At 39.4% G+C, this 18,149-nt stretch overlaps 1 protein-coding gene across 3 annotated transcripts in view; it reads left to right on the forward strand.

The window, feature by feature from the left end:
• Positions 1 to 18,149, forward strand: part of LOC126476747 (tRNA (guanine(10)-N2)-methyltransferase homolog) — a 198,720-nt gene that overhangs the window by 26,373 nt on the left and 154,198 nt on the right. For all 3 annotated transcript variants that reach the window (XM_050103566.1, XM_050103568.1, XM_050103567.1), the window contains 2 exons: positions 4,389 to 4,454; positions 15,108 to 15,353. In XM_050103566.1, the coding sequence (XP_049959523.1) occupies positions 4,389 to 4,454; positions 15,108 to 15,353 (312 nt within the window). The remainder of the gene's footprint in view (positions 1 to 4,388; positions 4,455 to 15,107; positions 15,354 to 18,149) is intronic.

The following is an 18,149-nucleotide window of genomic DNA, read 5'->3' on the forward strand; positions in this document are numbered from 1 at the left end:
ACATTCACACAAGCACAACTCACACATTCATGGCCACTTTCTCTGGCTGAGGGTAGACTGCATATAGCAGCGACCCATAGACAGTGACCATGTGTGTGTGTGTGTGTGTGTGTGTGTGTGCGCGCGCGTGCGCGCACGTGCGTGCGTGTGCGTGCTTGTGCCCATGTGCGTGCTCGCGTGCATGCTCATGTTTTCTACTTTAGAAGAAGGCCTTTTGGCCAAAAACTTAAATGTACAGCAATCTTATTGTTGTACCTGTCTGCAGCTCAACATTTCCTGTATATAGTGAGTAGCGATCTATCCTTTTCATACCAGTGATTGAAAATACCGCTTTAGTTTTAAATTTCTTTTATTATCACGACCAGTTTCGGGCTCTCTATCGCAACTGTACTGTGGCCCACTGAGTGCTGCAGGGGACTTTTCATAATATTGTTGTTTTTCTCTCCTGGGTTTTCCATTGTTTGATCCATTATATTCCCTTAGATACGCATTGTGTGCTCCACTAGCATATATCACTTTTACCATTTTGACTTTTAAAGAGATCAGAAACATCAGTGGGTCAAAGAAAATCAGTTACTCTTCTGGCTGTGACAATACTAAAATCCTGTTCTAAGTTGATAGCGCCCCTCTAGATTATCTTTGTAATCTCACAGTGAGTCCAAGAGTATTTACTGACAGATGAAACATGCAGTAGTAATATCCATTTATAAAATTGGAAAGAAACAAATGATCTCTAATTACAGAACAGTCTCTCTCCTTCCTGTGGCCTCAAAATTTTTCGAGAAGTTAGATGACAGCTGATTATTGAAATTTCCGATCATAACCTTTTAACAGCAGCTCAGTTCGGTTTTCGTATAAGCTTCTCAACAGAGAAAGCAAAATATTATATTACGCACTCAATTCTGGTAGATCTAAATGAGAAAAGTTATCCTTTTGGCATATTCTATCATCTTACCAAAACTCTCATGTGTCGTAAAATTGTGCTTGGCAAACTAATATGTTTTGGTGTTGGAGGCATTAAAACTGCACCTTAACAGTAGACAACAGAGTTAACTTAACAAATTATATCTTATAAACAAAACTAGATTTGAGAGAGAAATCATGAAGTACGGTGTCTCCCCATCTTTGTTCTTGACCTACAGAATGATTCAATATGAACTTGTGAGGGCTATTCAAGAACTGTGATGTTTATTGATGACACAGAATATAAAACTTCATCCTAAACCAAAGACAGTGACGCATAGTCTGCAGCGAAATTATTTTTAGTTATACTATTGTTTAGGAGTGTGAATTTCAAAATTCATCCTAAATTTACTCTATTACTGACTACAAATAGAATTGGCGAATAAATATATTGGCAAATAGTGTAAAAGTCCCAGAAGAGGCTTATACAATATGTTTGGTTATCGACTTTACATAATAGTCTTACATCATGACTCTGTAAAACAAATATTATTTTGTGCCCAGTTGCACTGTACCAGAAGATTGTGCCACTTGACAGTACTGAGTGAAAGTATGCTAGTATTTCTGTCTGTTGATCAATATCTGGGTGCTTAAGAACTTCGCACATGGAGTCTCATCCTGTTCTGATACCTTTCTTTTTAACTGGTTTGGAATTGGATGATATGAGTCCATGTAAGCTAAAAGGCTAAGCTGTTTGCTTTGAATTACATGTATGGCCGTTGTATTATTCTTCGGACTATGTCTGGTGTGGATGAGTCTATGCCCTAGATCAGTATACTTGTGTCATCAATAAATATCACAGTTCTTGAATAGCTCTCACAAGTTCAAATTGAATCATTCTGTAGGTCAAGAACAAAGATGGGGAGACACCATACTTCATGATTTCTCTCTCAAATCCAGTTTTGTTTATAAGATATAATTTGTTAAGTTAACTCTGTTGCCTATTGTTAAGGTGCAGTTTTAATGCCTCCAACACCAAAACATATTAGTTTGCCAAGCACAATTTTACGACACATGAGAGTTTTGGTAAGATGATAGAATATGCCAAAAGGATAACTTTTCTCATTTAGATCTACCAGAATTGAGTGCGTAATATAATATTTTGCTTTCTCTGTTGAGAAGCTTATACGAAAACCGTACTGAGCTGCTGTTAAAAGGTTATGATCGGAAATTGCTGTATGTTTTTGAGACAGCAATCACTTCAAACGTTACCTGCGGCAAATATCACCTGTAAAAAGGTGGCTAACAAAGTATTTTTAAACAGATGAGAATTCCCAATTTCATTCTTTATGTAAGATGAGTGATTGTTGATTACCTCTGCTTCAGAGTACACAACTCATCTCTAAACCCAAGACAAGCAGGCAAAGTGTACATGAAAATAATTTTTACATCTTGTGTTGTTCAGTTGTGTTAGGCTTCCTTCAGCTGAACTAGTTTTTATCATCAGGAACAAAAACAATCAAGGAGGAAATATATTGGGAAGCGAGTGTAAGAATTCCAAGATCCTTAAAAATGCTTGTGCAATATTTACAGTTACCTTCTTTACAAAGTATTCTTATGTATGCTTCTGCTGAATAAACAATTTACTTTAGGTTCAGTGCTCCAGGAAATAATGCTTACAAGGAAACCTCCCCATTGCACCCCCCTCAGATTTAGTTATAAGTTGGCACAGTGGATAGGCCTTGAAAAACTGAACACAGATCACTCGAGAAAACAGGAAGAAGTTGTGTGGAACTATGAAAAATATAAGCAAAATATACAAACTGAGTAGTCCATGCGCAAGATAGACAACATCAAGGATAATGTGAGCTCAGGAGCGCCGTGGTCTCGTGGTTAGCTTGAGCAGCTGCGGAACGAGAGGTCCTTGGTTCAAGTCTTCCCTTGAGTGAAAAGACCTCTCGTTCTGCAGCTGCTCATGCTAACCACGGGACCACGGCGTTCCTGAGCTCACATTAGCCTTGATGTTGCCTATCTTGCGCATGGACTACTCAGTTTGTATATTTTGCTTATTTGTTTCATAGTTCCATACAACTTCTTCCTGTTTTCTCGATTGATCTGTGTTAAGTTTTTCAAGGCCTATCCACTGTGCCAACTTATGACTCAATCTGAGGGGGGTGCGATGGGGAGGTTCCCTTGTTAGTAATAAGTGTTTGGCATAGGGTTTGTAGAATTATTTTTAGGCTATTTCTCAACTGTTCAACACTCAGATAGCGTGCAAACAAATAAAAAATGAACACCTAAATCTTGACGATTGAGCTCTGATTTTTCTTAATTCTTTTTCTGAATTGATAACCTTTATAAACAAAATTTAACAGTATCTTTTTTGGTACTCATATGGAGGACTTCACACTTTTATTATTTAGAGTTGATTGCCATCTTCTGCACTGTGTAGATTTGAAATTGATATCATTTCTGAATTTGTTTTGTTCTTCTGATGACTTTACTAGGTGCTAAAAGACAGCATTATCAACAAAAAATGTAAGAGGGCTACTCATATTGTTTCCTAAATCTGACAAAAGAATTGAAGCCCCCAGAAGGGGAGGTGGAAATGAAATGATACAAAATTGAGTTAAATTTACAAACCAGTTGGCACTTTGAGTCCACTTATCAGTATGGCATTGCACCCTCTCTGGCCGGATGTATGCACTGATTCGGGGGAAGGGTTGCGTAAAGTCTTCAAGTCCTTTCCTGAGGCAAGCTGGCCCATAACTGTTGTAACTGGTGTGTGACAGCCTGGATACTGGCTGGGGTAGGGAGCTGACGTCTGAGCTAGTTCCACACATTATTTTGGGGCTGTATCTGAGGATATTGCTGGCTGTGGGAGTACCTCTACATCACACACAAACAGGTTATGGAGACACATGCAGTGTGTGTGTAAAAAGAGGTAACACATGAGGATGCAGACTGTCTAAAACATACTTTTGCGCTGTCAGAGTTACCTGAATCATTATCAGCTGTGACCTGAAGTCATGCCATACCTCTCTCTCTCTCTCTCTCTCTCTCTCTCTCTCTCTCTCTCTCTCTCTCTCTCCCCCCCCCTCTCTCCCCCCCCCCCCCTCCCTCCTCTCCCCCTCCCCCCCCCCCTTCCAGTTCCATTTTATCATTTGTTTTGATTATTGTCACTTGTTGGCCCCCCCCCCCCCTGTGTGTGTGTGTGGGGAGGGGGGAGGGAGGGAGGGTGAGATGGATGTGTGTGTGTGTGTGTGTGTGTGTGTGTGTGTGTGTGTGTGTGTGGGAGGGATGGATGGATGGATGGATGGATGGCTGGCTGTATGTATGTATGTATGTGTGTATGTGTAGGTGAGTTGCAAGGAATTTTAACTTGTAAGTTGCTTTCCATTGGAAGCATGATTTCTGTCTTATGCCTTGCTTGATATGTGCCAAAGAATGACATGAATTACAATCTATCTTTTTTCTTTTTTAAGGAAATTGAATCCATCTCTTCACTGTTCAGCATACAGCTCAATTGGGTTGAGAAACATACTTACCATGTAAGTATCACATTGCTCAAGGCCACTGTGATTTTTCATTATAAATGGTGAAATATTAATTGATATTATCCCTAACAGTACCAAACCATTTTCAATAACCAATATTAATAGTGGGAGGGGAAAGGGAGGTTATGTTACGACTGCCACATAAAAAAGAAACAAAAAAACCATCAGTTGCACTAATTGTTGTTGACTTTTATTTACAACATACATTTTAAAGAGATGCTGATGTGTAAGTAGGATCCAGTATCTGAAAATGTTGAACAACACATTTGTTGAGAAAAGTCGCATCTACTTACTACTGGGGGTGGGTGGTGAGGAGAGGTGGCTTTATGACCACATTAGCTAGACCCAAATTTTTGGATTAAGTTTAGTTGAAAAACATTGAAACAATTATAGAATCTGATAGAAGAATTCATTAAAAACAATAAATATTTGTTTCAAAATTTAAAAATACAAAGTATGTGACTAGATTACAATATTTACAAAAGATGGACATAAAGTGGCTCCACCTGCCACCCCCACCACCTCCAGTTAGTATTGCTATTGATACATAACTGGGAGGATAAAATTGGATAGTTAGTACTTCATCGCTTCCTTTGTGATGCAATGCACGACTTGTCATGTTTTGTAATTTCTACTCTGTAACTGTTCAACTTGTATTACCTGTTAATATGGTTATGTCACAAGTATGAAAAGAACTGCTAGAATACAGTGTATTAAAATGGTCAATTCATTTGTTTGTGTGTTCCTTGGATCATATTTGCAACAACTTCCTGTGATGGTGTAGAATGTGTGAGATTATGTGTTGATCATTTACTTAATTCAGTTATCATTTTACTCTTAATCTACAATAAAATTTAATAAATGTATTTTGTACATGTGCTGGGAGTGCTTGTCAACTCAAATGGTATGTCAGAGGTATTATTGCTGTCCATTAACATTACCACTAGGCTGACTTGCTAGGAGTGCTCTAAGTGAGTAACATGGGTTGTCCATTAGCAGCTCGCACTGGCAAGGATTGCTGCAGTCTACCACATGAAGCTATTTGTATTGTGCCAGTGGATCGCCTGTTTACTAAACCTTCAATTCTGTTGTTATAATTGGTGCTGCTTTCTTGTTTAAATGATTTTAACATATGACGACTTTGGCTTCACCCATGTTCTCCGATTTCCACAACATGAATTCATTTGTCTCTGAGTCTGTGTTAGTTTGCAGCCCTGCTGTTGTGGACAGTGACTACAAATTTAGTGTATCACTATTGTTTCGCTTAGTAAAATGGTGTCTTGGATGATATCCAAATTACAGTGGCTATTTTGCTGCCATGGATCAAGAGTTTTTTGATCTATGGAAACAGCTGGTACAGCAGGCGGAGTAATAGCAGTGGATCTTCTAGCTGCAGTTAAGTGACCAACAAAAACACCATGAGCAGTACATGATAATCCGTTTCAGAAACAGCATGTGCAACAGCAACAACAGTGAAAGTAGTTTCTACATCTGCTCTCACAACAACAATGGGTTGTGGCAGCAGCATCACTGCAGCCATCTCTCATTTGTGAATTGTAACGAAGCAGATAAAATGTGGTTTATTTGTGGTACTGTTTCCATCTCATCGAAAGGCAAATGGTGTCATAGACCTTAAGTGGCCAGGCCCTGATTTATTGTCTTCCAGTACCAGCCTTTAATAAGAAGAGCAAAAATTGTGTCCATTAGCTGACTTGAACAGTTTTACCTTTTACAGAAATATGTGATTTGCTTACAAAGCACTTTTGCTTGCAAACACCCATTTTATCACCAAGGCCTGTGTTAAATATTACAGTAGAAAAAAAAAAAAAAAAAAATCTGTCACATGTTTCATGGGTCATTGCATATGCATATTATCTAATTAAAAACGTAATCATATAATTATCACCTGGCATGGTGGCTCCAACGCTTTAGACGACAAGAAGCGATGTGAAGCTGGTTTGCAAACTTCCCACCTCTCTCCCACAGGTTGACTTACTTGGTATGCACAGCCGATCTTCTTCTCTGGATAGCTGGCCACGTCGATCTCCAAAAACTTCATCTCCAAAGAATAATGCTGGTTAAGGGAATTTATCAGATACTCTCTCTACTCTTGAAATAATTTGGTACTCGAAGAATACTTTTAGTTCAGTCATGGTATGTTTCAACTTCCACAAAAAACAAATTCACCACTTCTCATATAAATATTCAAACTCGTGCATGTCAACCAAGTCGTCAAACATTAGACTCTATTAGGATACATTTACAACAGGATTGGTTTAATAACCACCAGAAAATATGAACATGTCTTGCTTCTAGCAAGTCCAACACATGAATTGCTTGAAAGTCTAATCCCATTTTTTCATTTGTTCTTAACAATCATCACAGTCACTAAACCAGCAAAGAATAGCACAGGCTCTTTTCTACACATACACTGAAACTATATGGATCGTACAGCAGGTACTTGTCGGCCACCATTCAGGCGCCGCTTCCACATTTTGCTCGTGACTGCTTTTAGACCTGCGCACACAGACATGCAATGCGCAGTAGGTCGGATTACTCTCTCTCACACTCCTATTTAAAATATCGTGGGTTCGATATGGAGGAAGACCAAGTGGTTCTAGAATGTACACGGAAATTCTCGAACATTGTCAGTATCTGCTCTGTGACACAAAGTGCCACTACTGCAACAAGACTGTGTGTCTTTCTTTCTCCCAACAGACAACACCACCACAGCGCAACACTCCGTCAGGCCAGTGTCAGCAGTCAGTAGAATTCCAAACAACCTGACGATAACTTAAGCCATCAACTAGCATCAGTCAGTGTTCCTGGTTGACACAGGGATTGCTATGCCTTTTTTTTACTTGTAACAATTACCAGAGCACTGGTTCTCCTCCTCCCCGCCATCCTCCTTGTTTCGCCTTCTGTTCCAGCAGTTGCAGCGTGCGGTCATCTATTGTCAATAAGCAATCTCTCTACAGAGACAGATAATACCACAACCTAGGTTAGATGGCCTCGGGCAAGTACAGAAAGGGCAACAGCCTCAAAGGGTGCGGGGCAAAGTCAGGACATGCGGGGACCAAGCAGCAATCGGTACTGTGATTGTAAACTGTCGGAGCTGCATTGGTAAAGTACCGGAACTTCAAGCGCTGATAGAAAGCACCGAAGCTGAAATCGTAGTAGGTACAGAAAGCTGGCTGAAGCCAGAGATAAATTCTGCCAAAATTTTTACAAAAGAACAGACGGTGTTTAGAAAGGATGGATTGCATGCAACCGGTGGTGGCATGTTTGTCGCTGTTAGTAGTAGTTTATCCTGTAGTGAAGTAGAAGTGGATAGTTCCTGTGAATTATTATGGGTGGAGGTTACACTCAACAACCGAGCTAGGTTAATAGTTGGCTCCTTTTACCGACCTCCTGACTCAGCAGCATTAGTGGCAGAACAACTGAGAGAAAATTTGGAATACATTTCACATAAATTTTCTCAGCATGTTATAGTCTTAGGTGGAGATTTCAATTTACCAGATATAGACTGGGACACTCAGATGTTTAGGACGGGTGGTAGGGACAGAGCATCGAGTGACATTATACTGAGTGCACTATCCGAAAATTATCTCAAGCAATTAAACAGAGAACCGACTCGTGGAGATAACATCTTGGACCTACTGATAACAAATAGACCCGAACTTTTCGACTCTGTAAGTGCAGAACAGGGAATCAGTGATCATAAGGCCGTTGCATTATCCATGAATATGGAAGTTAATAGGAATATAAAAAAAGGGAGGAAGGTTTATCTGTTTAGCAAGAGTAATAGAAGGCAGATTTCAGACTACCGAACAGATCAAAATGAAAATTTCTGTTCCGACACTGACAATGTTAAGTGTTTATGGAAAAAGTTCAAGGCAATTGTAAAATGCGTTTTAGACAGGTACTTGCTGAGTAAAACTGTGAGAGACGGGAAAAACCCACCGTGGTTCAACAACAAAGTTAGGAAACTACTGCGAAATCAAAGAGAGCTTCACTTCAAGTTTAAACGCAGCCAAAACCTCTCAGATAAACAGAAGCTAAACAATGTCAAAGTTAGTGTAAGGAGGGCTATGCGTGAAGCGTTCAGTGAATTCGAAAGTAAAATTCTCTGTACCAACTTGACAGAAAATCCTAGGAAGTTCTGGTCTTACGTTAAATCAGTAAGTGGCTCGAAACAGCATATCTAGACACTCTGGGATGACGATGGCATTGAAACAGAGGATGACACGCGTAAAGCTGAAATACTAAACAACTTTTTCCAAAGCTGTTTCACAGAGGAAGACCGCATGGCAGTTCCTTCTCTAAATCTTAGCACAAACAAAAAAATGGCTGACATCGAAATAAGTGTCCAAGGAATAGAAAGGCAAACGGAATCACTCAACAGAGGAAAGTCCACTGGACCTGATGGGATACAATTCGATTCTACACAGAGTACGCAAAAGAACTTGCCCCCCTTCCAACAGCCATGTACCGCAAGTCTCTAGAGGGACGGAAGGTTCCAAATGATTGGAAAAGAGCTCAGGTAGTCCCAGTCTTCAAGAAGGGTTGTCGAGCAGATGCGCAAAACTATAGACCTATATCTCTGACGTCGATCTGTTGTAGAATTTTAGAACATGTTTTTTACTCATGTATCATGTCGTTTTTGGAAACCCAGAATGTACTCTGTAGGAATCAACATGGATTCCGGAAACAGCGATTGTGTGAGACCCAACTCGCTTTATTTGTTCATGAGACCCAGAAAATATTAGATACAGGCTCCCAGGTAGATGCTATTTTCCTTGACTTCCAGAAGGCATTCGATACAGTTCCGCACTGTCGCCTGATAAACAAAGTAAGAGCCTATGGAATATCAGACCAGCTGTGTGGCTGGATTGAAGTGTTTATAGCAAACAGAACACAGCATGTTGTTATCTGCAGACATTAAAGTAACCTCTGGCGTGCCACAGGGGAGTGTTATGGGACCATTACTTTTCACAATGTATATAAATGACCTAGTAGATAGTGTCAGAAGTCCCATGCGGCATTTCGCGGATGATGCTGTAGTATACAGAGAAGTTGCAGCATTAGAAAATTGTAGTGAAATGCAGGAAGATCTGCAGCGGATAGGCACTTGGTGCAGGGAGTTGCAACTGACCCGTAACATAGATAAATGTAATGTATTGTGAATACATAGAAAGAAGGATCCTTTATTGTATGATTATATGATAGCGGAACAATTACTTACAGTTACTTCTGTAAAATATCTGGGAGTATGCGTGCGGAACGATTTGAAGTGGAATGATCACATAAAATTATTTGTTGGTAAGGCGGGTACCAGGTTGAGATTCATTGGGAGAGTCCTTAGAAAATGTAGTCCATCAACAAAGGAGGGGGCTTACAAAACACTCGTTCGACCTATACTTGAGTATTACTCATCAGTGTGGGATCCGTACCAGATCGGGTTGACGGAGGAGATAGAGAAGATCCAAAGAAGAGTGGCGCGTTTCGTCACAGGGTTATTTGGTAACCATGATAGCGTTACGGAGATCTTTAGCAAACTCAAGTGGCAGACTCTGAAAGAGAGGCACTCTGCATCGCGGTGTAGCTTGCTCGCCAGGTTTCGAGAGGGTGCGTTTCTGGATGAGGTATCGAATATATTGCTTCCCCCTACTTATACCTCCTGAGGAGATCACGAATGTAAAATTAGAGAGATTCGAGTGCGCACGGAGGCTTTCAGACAGTCGTTCTTCCCGCGAACCGTACGCGACTGGAACAGAAAAGGGAGGTAATGACAGTGGCACGTAAAGTGCCCTCCGCCACACATCGTTGGGTGGCTTGCTGAGTATAAATGTAGATGTAGGTGTATGTACAAGAATGTAACTTGGGCACTGAAACAACTGACATATGTAGACTGGATGTATTTTTCTTGTTTGATTTTTAAATTAATGACAAAGTAAACCTTGTATAATTCACTATTCAGTTTAATGGCTTGTGATAATTTTGTGAAAAATATGAACAGTTGATTGGTATCTCATTAGGTTTTGTGAATAATTTCCATACTTACCTACCACTTAAACCATTTTTGTAGGTTGTGTCCAGTTGGGTTTGTCATAAGTCCAGGATTAGCCTGGACAGTCCTGGTTTGTTAGTGATGTCTGGGGTTGCAAGAATGTCTGGGGTTTGAGAATTTTATGACTGGCAAGGATTTTATTTTAAATCTTAGACCATTGTGACTGACACCGTTTTCAAACATTCTCTTATGGCCTTGCCTCTGTCAACTGACCTCAGAGCAAATGATGAGGCGACGGGGAGGTGCATGGCTACCAGTTCTGCCACTTTTCACTTACTATTAGTCAGTTTCGAACACAACAGGGGAAATGTGTTTATATTGTTTTCGTGTGTGAAGTAACTATTTGACATATTTTTGATCATTTTATACCTATTGGTTTTTTGTTTCACTGTTTAGCCATGGGCAAAACAAAGCATATGTTTAACTTGAATCTGCAGCAGGAATACAAATTTTTGAAATTGTGTAATGACAGAAGCAGTGAACACATTTTTGCACATTATTTATTGGAGTATTTTCTGTTGACCATAAAGGAAAGAGTGATACTGAAGACCACATGAAAACAGCTAAATACAAAACATAAGAGATTTTTAAAAATCAAAGATGATGATGGTGATCTGTAGTATGCTGCTAGATTTTCATACACACTGCCAGATACAAACACAGTTTGAAAACATCAGACTGCACATCTAAACTTGTTAAAAAGCTATAAGATCCAAAATTTTTATTTTCTAGAACCACAACAGAGGCAATTATTGTTAACAGATGGCTGCATTTTGTAGACGTGAAGAATAAAGATGTAGAATGTTAATAACATTCATCTTTAAAAAGATTTAAAAGTTTTCACACTAAATTTTTTTGGCGCCGTTACTTTTCAGCATGCCCTCATACTTTAGGTGTGCACAGCTGTCACAAGGTGAAGATGAAGAGGTACAGGGAACTGAATATGTAACTCACTAAAGAGAGATGAAAATCTGATTCTCATGGGGGATTGAAATATTGAATGTTACAGAAGGGGAAGGAACAGAAGATAAAGTTAGGGGAGAATATGGGTTTGGTAGTAACAATGAGGAGGGGGTAGAGACTCCTAAAGAATTTGTCTCTCCTAGAGTTCAGCAATAAATTTCAGCAGGTGATAGGAAAAATATTGTTCAAGAATCACAAGAGGAGGAAATACAATATACTTTGAAAAGACATTGAGACACAGGAAAACACCACCTGGTTACAAAATCAGATACTGGATTGTAAGATATACCCAGGAGCAGATGATGATGTGCATTTGAAGTGTTCTGAGTCCATAGATAATGGTGGTAATGAATACTAAAGCAAGCAGTTCAAAAGAGTAGGAGTTAAAATACCTAAAAAAGGGCCATCACAGAGGTTGGACTGACAAATACAGGCACAAGGAAGATAACTGCAAAGAAACCTTTGCAAACAGGAGAAATACTTCAGTTGATTGACAAAAGAAGGAAATATAAAATTGTTCAGGAAAACAAAAGTGTGCAGCAGTATAATTGACTTAGGAATGAAAGCAAATAGCTACAGGAAAAATGTGAAAAAATTGAAAAGCAAATAGTCATCAGAAGATATAGGAAAGTCAAAATAACTTTCAGTGACATTAAAAACCAAGGTGTCAACATTAGGAGTGCAAAAGGAATTCCACTATTAAATGGAGAACAGCATTGATTTGAAAGACATAAGGGATCAAATATTCAGGTCAGAGTTTTACAGAGCTTTGGAAGACTTGTTTTACAGAGCTTTGGAAGACTTGTGAACAAACATTGCATCAAGGATGGATAGCATTTCTTCGAAGTTTCTCAAATCATTGGGAGAAGCTACAATTCAATGACTATTCAAACTAGTGTGTAGTATCATTGAGATTGGTAACATACATCAGACATTCAGAAGAATTAAATTTACATAATCCCAAAGATAGCAAAGGCAGATAAATGTGAGAACTACCATTGATCATCTTACCAGCTCATAGATCAAAGTTGTTGATGAGATTGTTGTACAGAAGAGTGGAAAATTGAGAATCATTTAGATGATGATGCACTTGATAACACAGGCAAGGCTTGAGAAAAATGAAGATACTTCACAGAGTTCTCCTTTAAATATTTGTGTTTTCAGATGCAAATTTGTTGTCTTCTCTTTGCTCTGAATGTCTGCACCTAAAAATAAATTTCTCTTCAGACCACACCATTGCAGCACAGATGAACCTTATTTCCGATGCAGTTGTCCATACGATGAAATCGAATACACTTCAATAAATTTTCAGTTTTCTACAAATGAATACAAAACATTTCCTCTGTAGGTATATTTGTATATTCTATCACAATGTGCAATACTTATTGTATCTCAGACACTACACCATAGGGAACATTTCTTGTATTCATATCAAGTTCATACATAGGAGACTAACATTGGAATGAATCAAATCATGTTAATTGATTTCTAATATCTTGCCATGATGTCATGCCACATTGTTACATGCTTTTAGTTTGTGGTGGGCCACGTTACTACAATTGGGGTTTCCACTCACAGAGGGTACACAAAGCCCACACAGGTACCACAACTTGTGATAGTACTGCAATATCTGTCCCATCTTGAAGATGCAAAGCGTCCATTTGTATGCGCCTCACTTGCAAAACAGATAACAAAAACCCACAAACAGCTTTCTCATTTTAACCACTACTTCACTATAGGGTTTAAGTATTGCAACTATCCTTTGTCTGCTAGGTAGACACAGAGCTACACCTCATTGTATCTGAGTGATATGTTACATCACAACATACATGGGATTTGTCGACCTAGGCAAGTGTTTAACAATGTAAAATAGTATAGGATGTTTGAAATTCTCAGAAAAATGGATATGTGTGGTAGTTAAAGATGGATAATATGTAATATGGACAAGAAATAATAGAGAACAATAAGAAGAATGGAAGATCAGAATTTAAGTACTCATCTTAAAAAGGATGTATTGTTCAACATTTGCATCAAAGAAGCAGTGATGTAGATAAAAGAAAGGTTTGAGGCTGAGATTAAATTCAGATTAGAAGGCTGTCAATGATAGATGAGCATAGAATATGGATTTTGAAAAGACAAAGAAAATGAAATTAACCAAGACAAAGAAAATGAAATTAACCAGGGATAACAAAAATGAGAGTAGCGATAAACTTAATATCAAAATTGAGGGCTATGTAGTAGGTATAATGAAGGGATGCTACTAACTCAGAAATAAACTAACACATGATGGATAAACTGAGAAGTATATAAGAAGTTGACTAACACGGGTAAAGATGACATACCTCGTAAAAAGAAAAGTATTACTACCAAAGAGAAATTTCTGGGAATGTATGTCTGGAGCACAGCACTATAAAGAAGTAAATCACAAGTGGGTGAAAACCAGACAAGAAGAGAATCAAAGCATTTGAGATTTGATATCGTGGAAGGACACTTAAAATAAAATATGCTGATAAGGTAAGTTATTACTTGGTTTTCTATATAATATCCAACAAATAATTGAAGACATAGCAAGATTGGAGGAGACAGTGTGAAACATGCAAAAGAATTCTGGAAAGCCAAAGCACATAATAATGTTTGAAGCAAATAATAATAATTTCATGTGGTTCAGTGGCCAGGTGCAAGTCTTTCAGTTTGATGCCACTTTATTAATTTTCATGCCCCTAATCTACTCTAGTTATCCAACCAGGCAAAGGGGACCTACAGCTTAATGTGAAATCCAAATCATATTTCATGGCAATTCCTCACATAGTTGAGAAGTGAAAATCAGATTAAAGGCAAACTGAAAATTTCTGTCATTTCACTGAGATTCAATCCCACAATTTTTCGGTTTCCAGGCATGCACTTTACCACGAAAACACATTTGGCTAATGTGAGACAGGCTTACTTGAACAAACTATTGCCCTAGAGTAGAGGAAGAAACATTGTGCATGAGGCAGAGCACAGAGTGTAATATGGAAGTGAAATGTGGTTATTGGTAGGACAGGAGGTAGAAAGTGGGGGAATATGAAGTACACTGTTAAGAAAATGTAATTACAAAAAAGGAAGAAAAGTGGTGTTCAAAATTGTCAAAAATAGTTACTGTTTGTTTCACATCTGATAAGGCATCCACAGCTTGATACTATGATACTGGGAGAAGCAGTTGTGGCAAAAAATTACAGTGGCAGCAAATGCTATAATGATTATCACAGATCGTGAGGTAATTTTATGTAATTGGTATGTAGACATGATGAGACTAGTACAGAATAAGTAGTAGTTCACAAGTGCATCAAGCCACTCATCATAGCTAAAATTATCTTCCATGTTTTTCCAGAGATTGAAAGTATCCTTTATGTTTGTTGACTGTATCATCATTATAAGATGAGTTCTTACCATGAAGATATCTCCATATCAATGTTTGACACAATAAACTTTCATTGTCTTATAATGTGTAGATTGCACTTAATCCTTTATTAATATATTTCAGGTTAGTTTGTATTATTGTCTGTCAACCTTTGTACGTTCTGATCCTATTCTGAACCCCTCATTTTTTGATGTTATGTGTATCTATGTTGCAGCCATACTGCATAATTGATTTGCATGATGAAGAGGCAGCTCTTCAAATAGCTTCGAGATCTGTGGCTCTCAGATGGTGTTTGGAATTGTGGGCACGTGCTAAAACAGATGAAGAGTTGCACAGGAATCTGAAGTCATATCCACATGAAAGGATGAAACCATTTCTCCAAGATAACCTCTCATTCAAGATCAAAGTGGAAACCTTCTGCAATAGTCAAACTCAGGAAGAAAAAGTCTCTAAAATTGAGGCATGTTTCGAATCTATTTCAAAATGTAGAAAATGAAGTCCTTGGTATCTCAGCTAGAAAGCAGTAAATTTAGAAGACAAAAAATGGCTATACTTCACAATCATTTCAATTTATTTCTTTCATTCATGAAGAAAATTGATTAAAATTCTCGAATGAACTAAATATTTTATTGCACTTTTTTAAATTGTTTTCATGACGCATGTATAAATTTGTAGATGATTTGCTGCATCCCAGATGTGTTGCAGTTAATAACAGGCAATTTCTTCAAAATCTGGCTGTGAACAAAACCCAGGTGCAGCTCATAATTAAAGGCTCTGAGGCGAAGCTGCCCCAAAATGTATATTAAAATAAATTTCTCAGTAACGTATTACAGAATTTCCTGCGTCGATTTGAATAATGTAGGTCTGCATTTTTGGAATTGTTGATGTGTGATTCCAAGTAATGTTTTTCGAACAGGTAGTAGCTAGTCTTAAGGCAGGACCTTGAAATACCACTTAGCTCTATGTAGCAGCAGTTTGGGGACACAGATTCCTTTAAATTCAGCTCTTACGGGCATCCCAAAGGCTCTGGTGTTTCATCCTAAGGGTATCCTACCAATATGCACACAATTTTCACATTCCACTACTTACATCAAAACGGTGTGAGCAGAGTTGGTGGAACTTCATTATTGAATTGCTGTCTCAGTGTATCGCTATTATGCTTTGATGTGTCATTAATTGACATTTAGTATTATTGTTTTGATAGTGTCGTAGACAGTGTTTTTCTTTCTGCCATGAACTGTTGGAATAAGTTTGTAAATGTCCAGCTATAGTGCACTAGTGTATGGAACGTAAGTATCGCCACTTAGTGAGAATTTTACGAATGATTTAAGGAAAAATCGTGTGAAATATAACCCGTGGGTGAAATATCTGTCATTATTTTAGTTTCCTTGCCTGCTGTCTGCATTTGCAGATAACGTGCATTGTGAAACGGGAAGTTATTACTCACCATATAATGGAGATGCTGGGTCACAGATAGGCACAACAGAAAGACTGTCACAAATATACCTTTTGGCCAGTAAGGCATTTGTCAGAATCAGACAGCAAACACATACATACACACTCACGCAAATGCAACTCTCACACACGACTGCAGTCTCACGCAGCTGAGGCCACACTATGAGCAGCAGCACTGGTGCGTGGTAGCAGTGGCGACTGGGTGGGGCTAAGGAGAAGGCTGGAGTGGGGAGGGGGAGGGATAGTGGGGTAGACATGGTGGCGGACAGTGACATGCTGTTGGGGAGTGCAGAGGGATGAGGTGGAAAGAGGGTAGGGCAGCTGTGTGCAGTTGGCAGATTAGACGGAGGGAGCAGAGAGGTGGGGAGTGGGGGTGCGGGGGGAGGGGGGGGGGGGAGATAATGGAAAAGGAGAGAAGTAAAAAGACTGGGTGCAATAATGGAGGAATGGGAGCTGTATAGTGCTGGAATGGGAACAGAGAAGGGGACAATGACTAACGAAGGTTGAAGCTACGAGGGTTACGGGAACATAGGATATATTGCAGGGAAAGTTTCCACCTGCGCAATTCAGAAAAGCTGGTGTTAGAGGATCCATGTGGCACAGGCTGTGAAGCAGTCATTGAAATGAAGAAAGTCATTGTTTGGCAACGTGCACAGCAACATGGTGGTCCACTTGTCTCTAGGCCACAGTTTGTCGGCGGCCATTCATACAGACAGGTTGTCATTCCCACATAGAATGCACCACAGTGGTTGCAGCCTAGCTTGTAGTTCACATGACTGGTTTCATAGGTAGCCCTGTCTTTGATGGGATAGGTGATGTTTGTAACTAGATTGAGTAGGTGGTAGTGGGAGGATGTATGGAACGGGTCTGGCATCTGGATCTATTACAGGGGTATGAGTCATAAGGTAAGGGGTTGAGAGCAGGGGTTGTATAGGGATGGATGAGTATATTGTGTAGGTTCAGTAGATGGCAGAATACCATTGTGGGAAGGCTGGGAAAGATAGTGGGCATGAAATTTCTCATTTCAGGGCATGACGAGAGGTAGCCAAAACCCTGGTGGAGAAAGTAATTCAGTTGCTCCAGTCCTGGGTGGTACTGAGTTACAAAGGGAATGCTCCTCTGTGGCCTGACAGTGGTACTTTGTGAGGTGGTGGGAGATTGGAAAGGTAAGGGATGCGAGATTTGTTTTTGTACAAGGTTGGGAGGATAATCGTGGTTTGTGAAGGCTTCAGTGAGACCCCCAGTATATTTCGAGAGGGACCACTCATCACTGCAGATATGGCGACCATGTGTGGGTAGGTTGTATGGAAGGGACTTCTTAGTATGGAATGGGAGGCAGCTATCAAAGTGGAGGTATTGTTGGTGGTTAGTAGGTTTGATATGGGCGGACGTACTGATGTAGCCATCTTTGAGGTGGAGGTCAACATGTAGGAAGGTGGCTTGTTGGGTTGAGTAGGACCAGGTGAAGCAAATAGAGGAGAAGTTGTTAAGGTTCTGGAGGAATATGGATAGGGTGTCCTCACCCTCGATCTAAATCACAAAGATGTAATCAGTGAATCTGAACCACGTGAGGGATTTAGGATTCTGGGTGATTATGAAGGATTTCTCTAGATGGTCCATGAATAGGGTGTCATAGGATGGCACCATGCACGTGCCCCTAGCCATACTGTGGATTTGTGTAGGTAATACCTTCAAAGGAGAAGTAATTGTGGGTGAAGGTATAGTTGGTCATGGTGACTAGGAAGGAGGTAGTTGGCTTGGGATCTATCAGGCATTGGAAAAGGTAGTGTTCAATAGCAGT

The sequence above is a fragment of the Schistocerca serialis genome, chromosome 1 (genome assembly GCF_023864345.2).
Source record: "Schistocerca serialis cubense isolate TAMUIC-IGC-003099 chromosome 1, iqSchSeri2.2, whole genome shotgun sequence".
NCBI classification, from domain to species: domain Eukaryota; kingdom Metazoa; phylum Arthropoda; class Insecta; order Orthoptera; family Acrididae; genus Schistocerca; species Schistocerca serialis.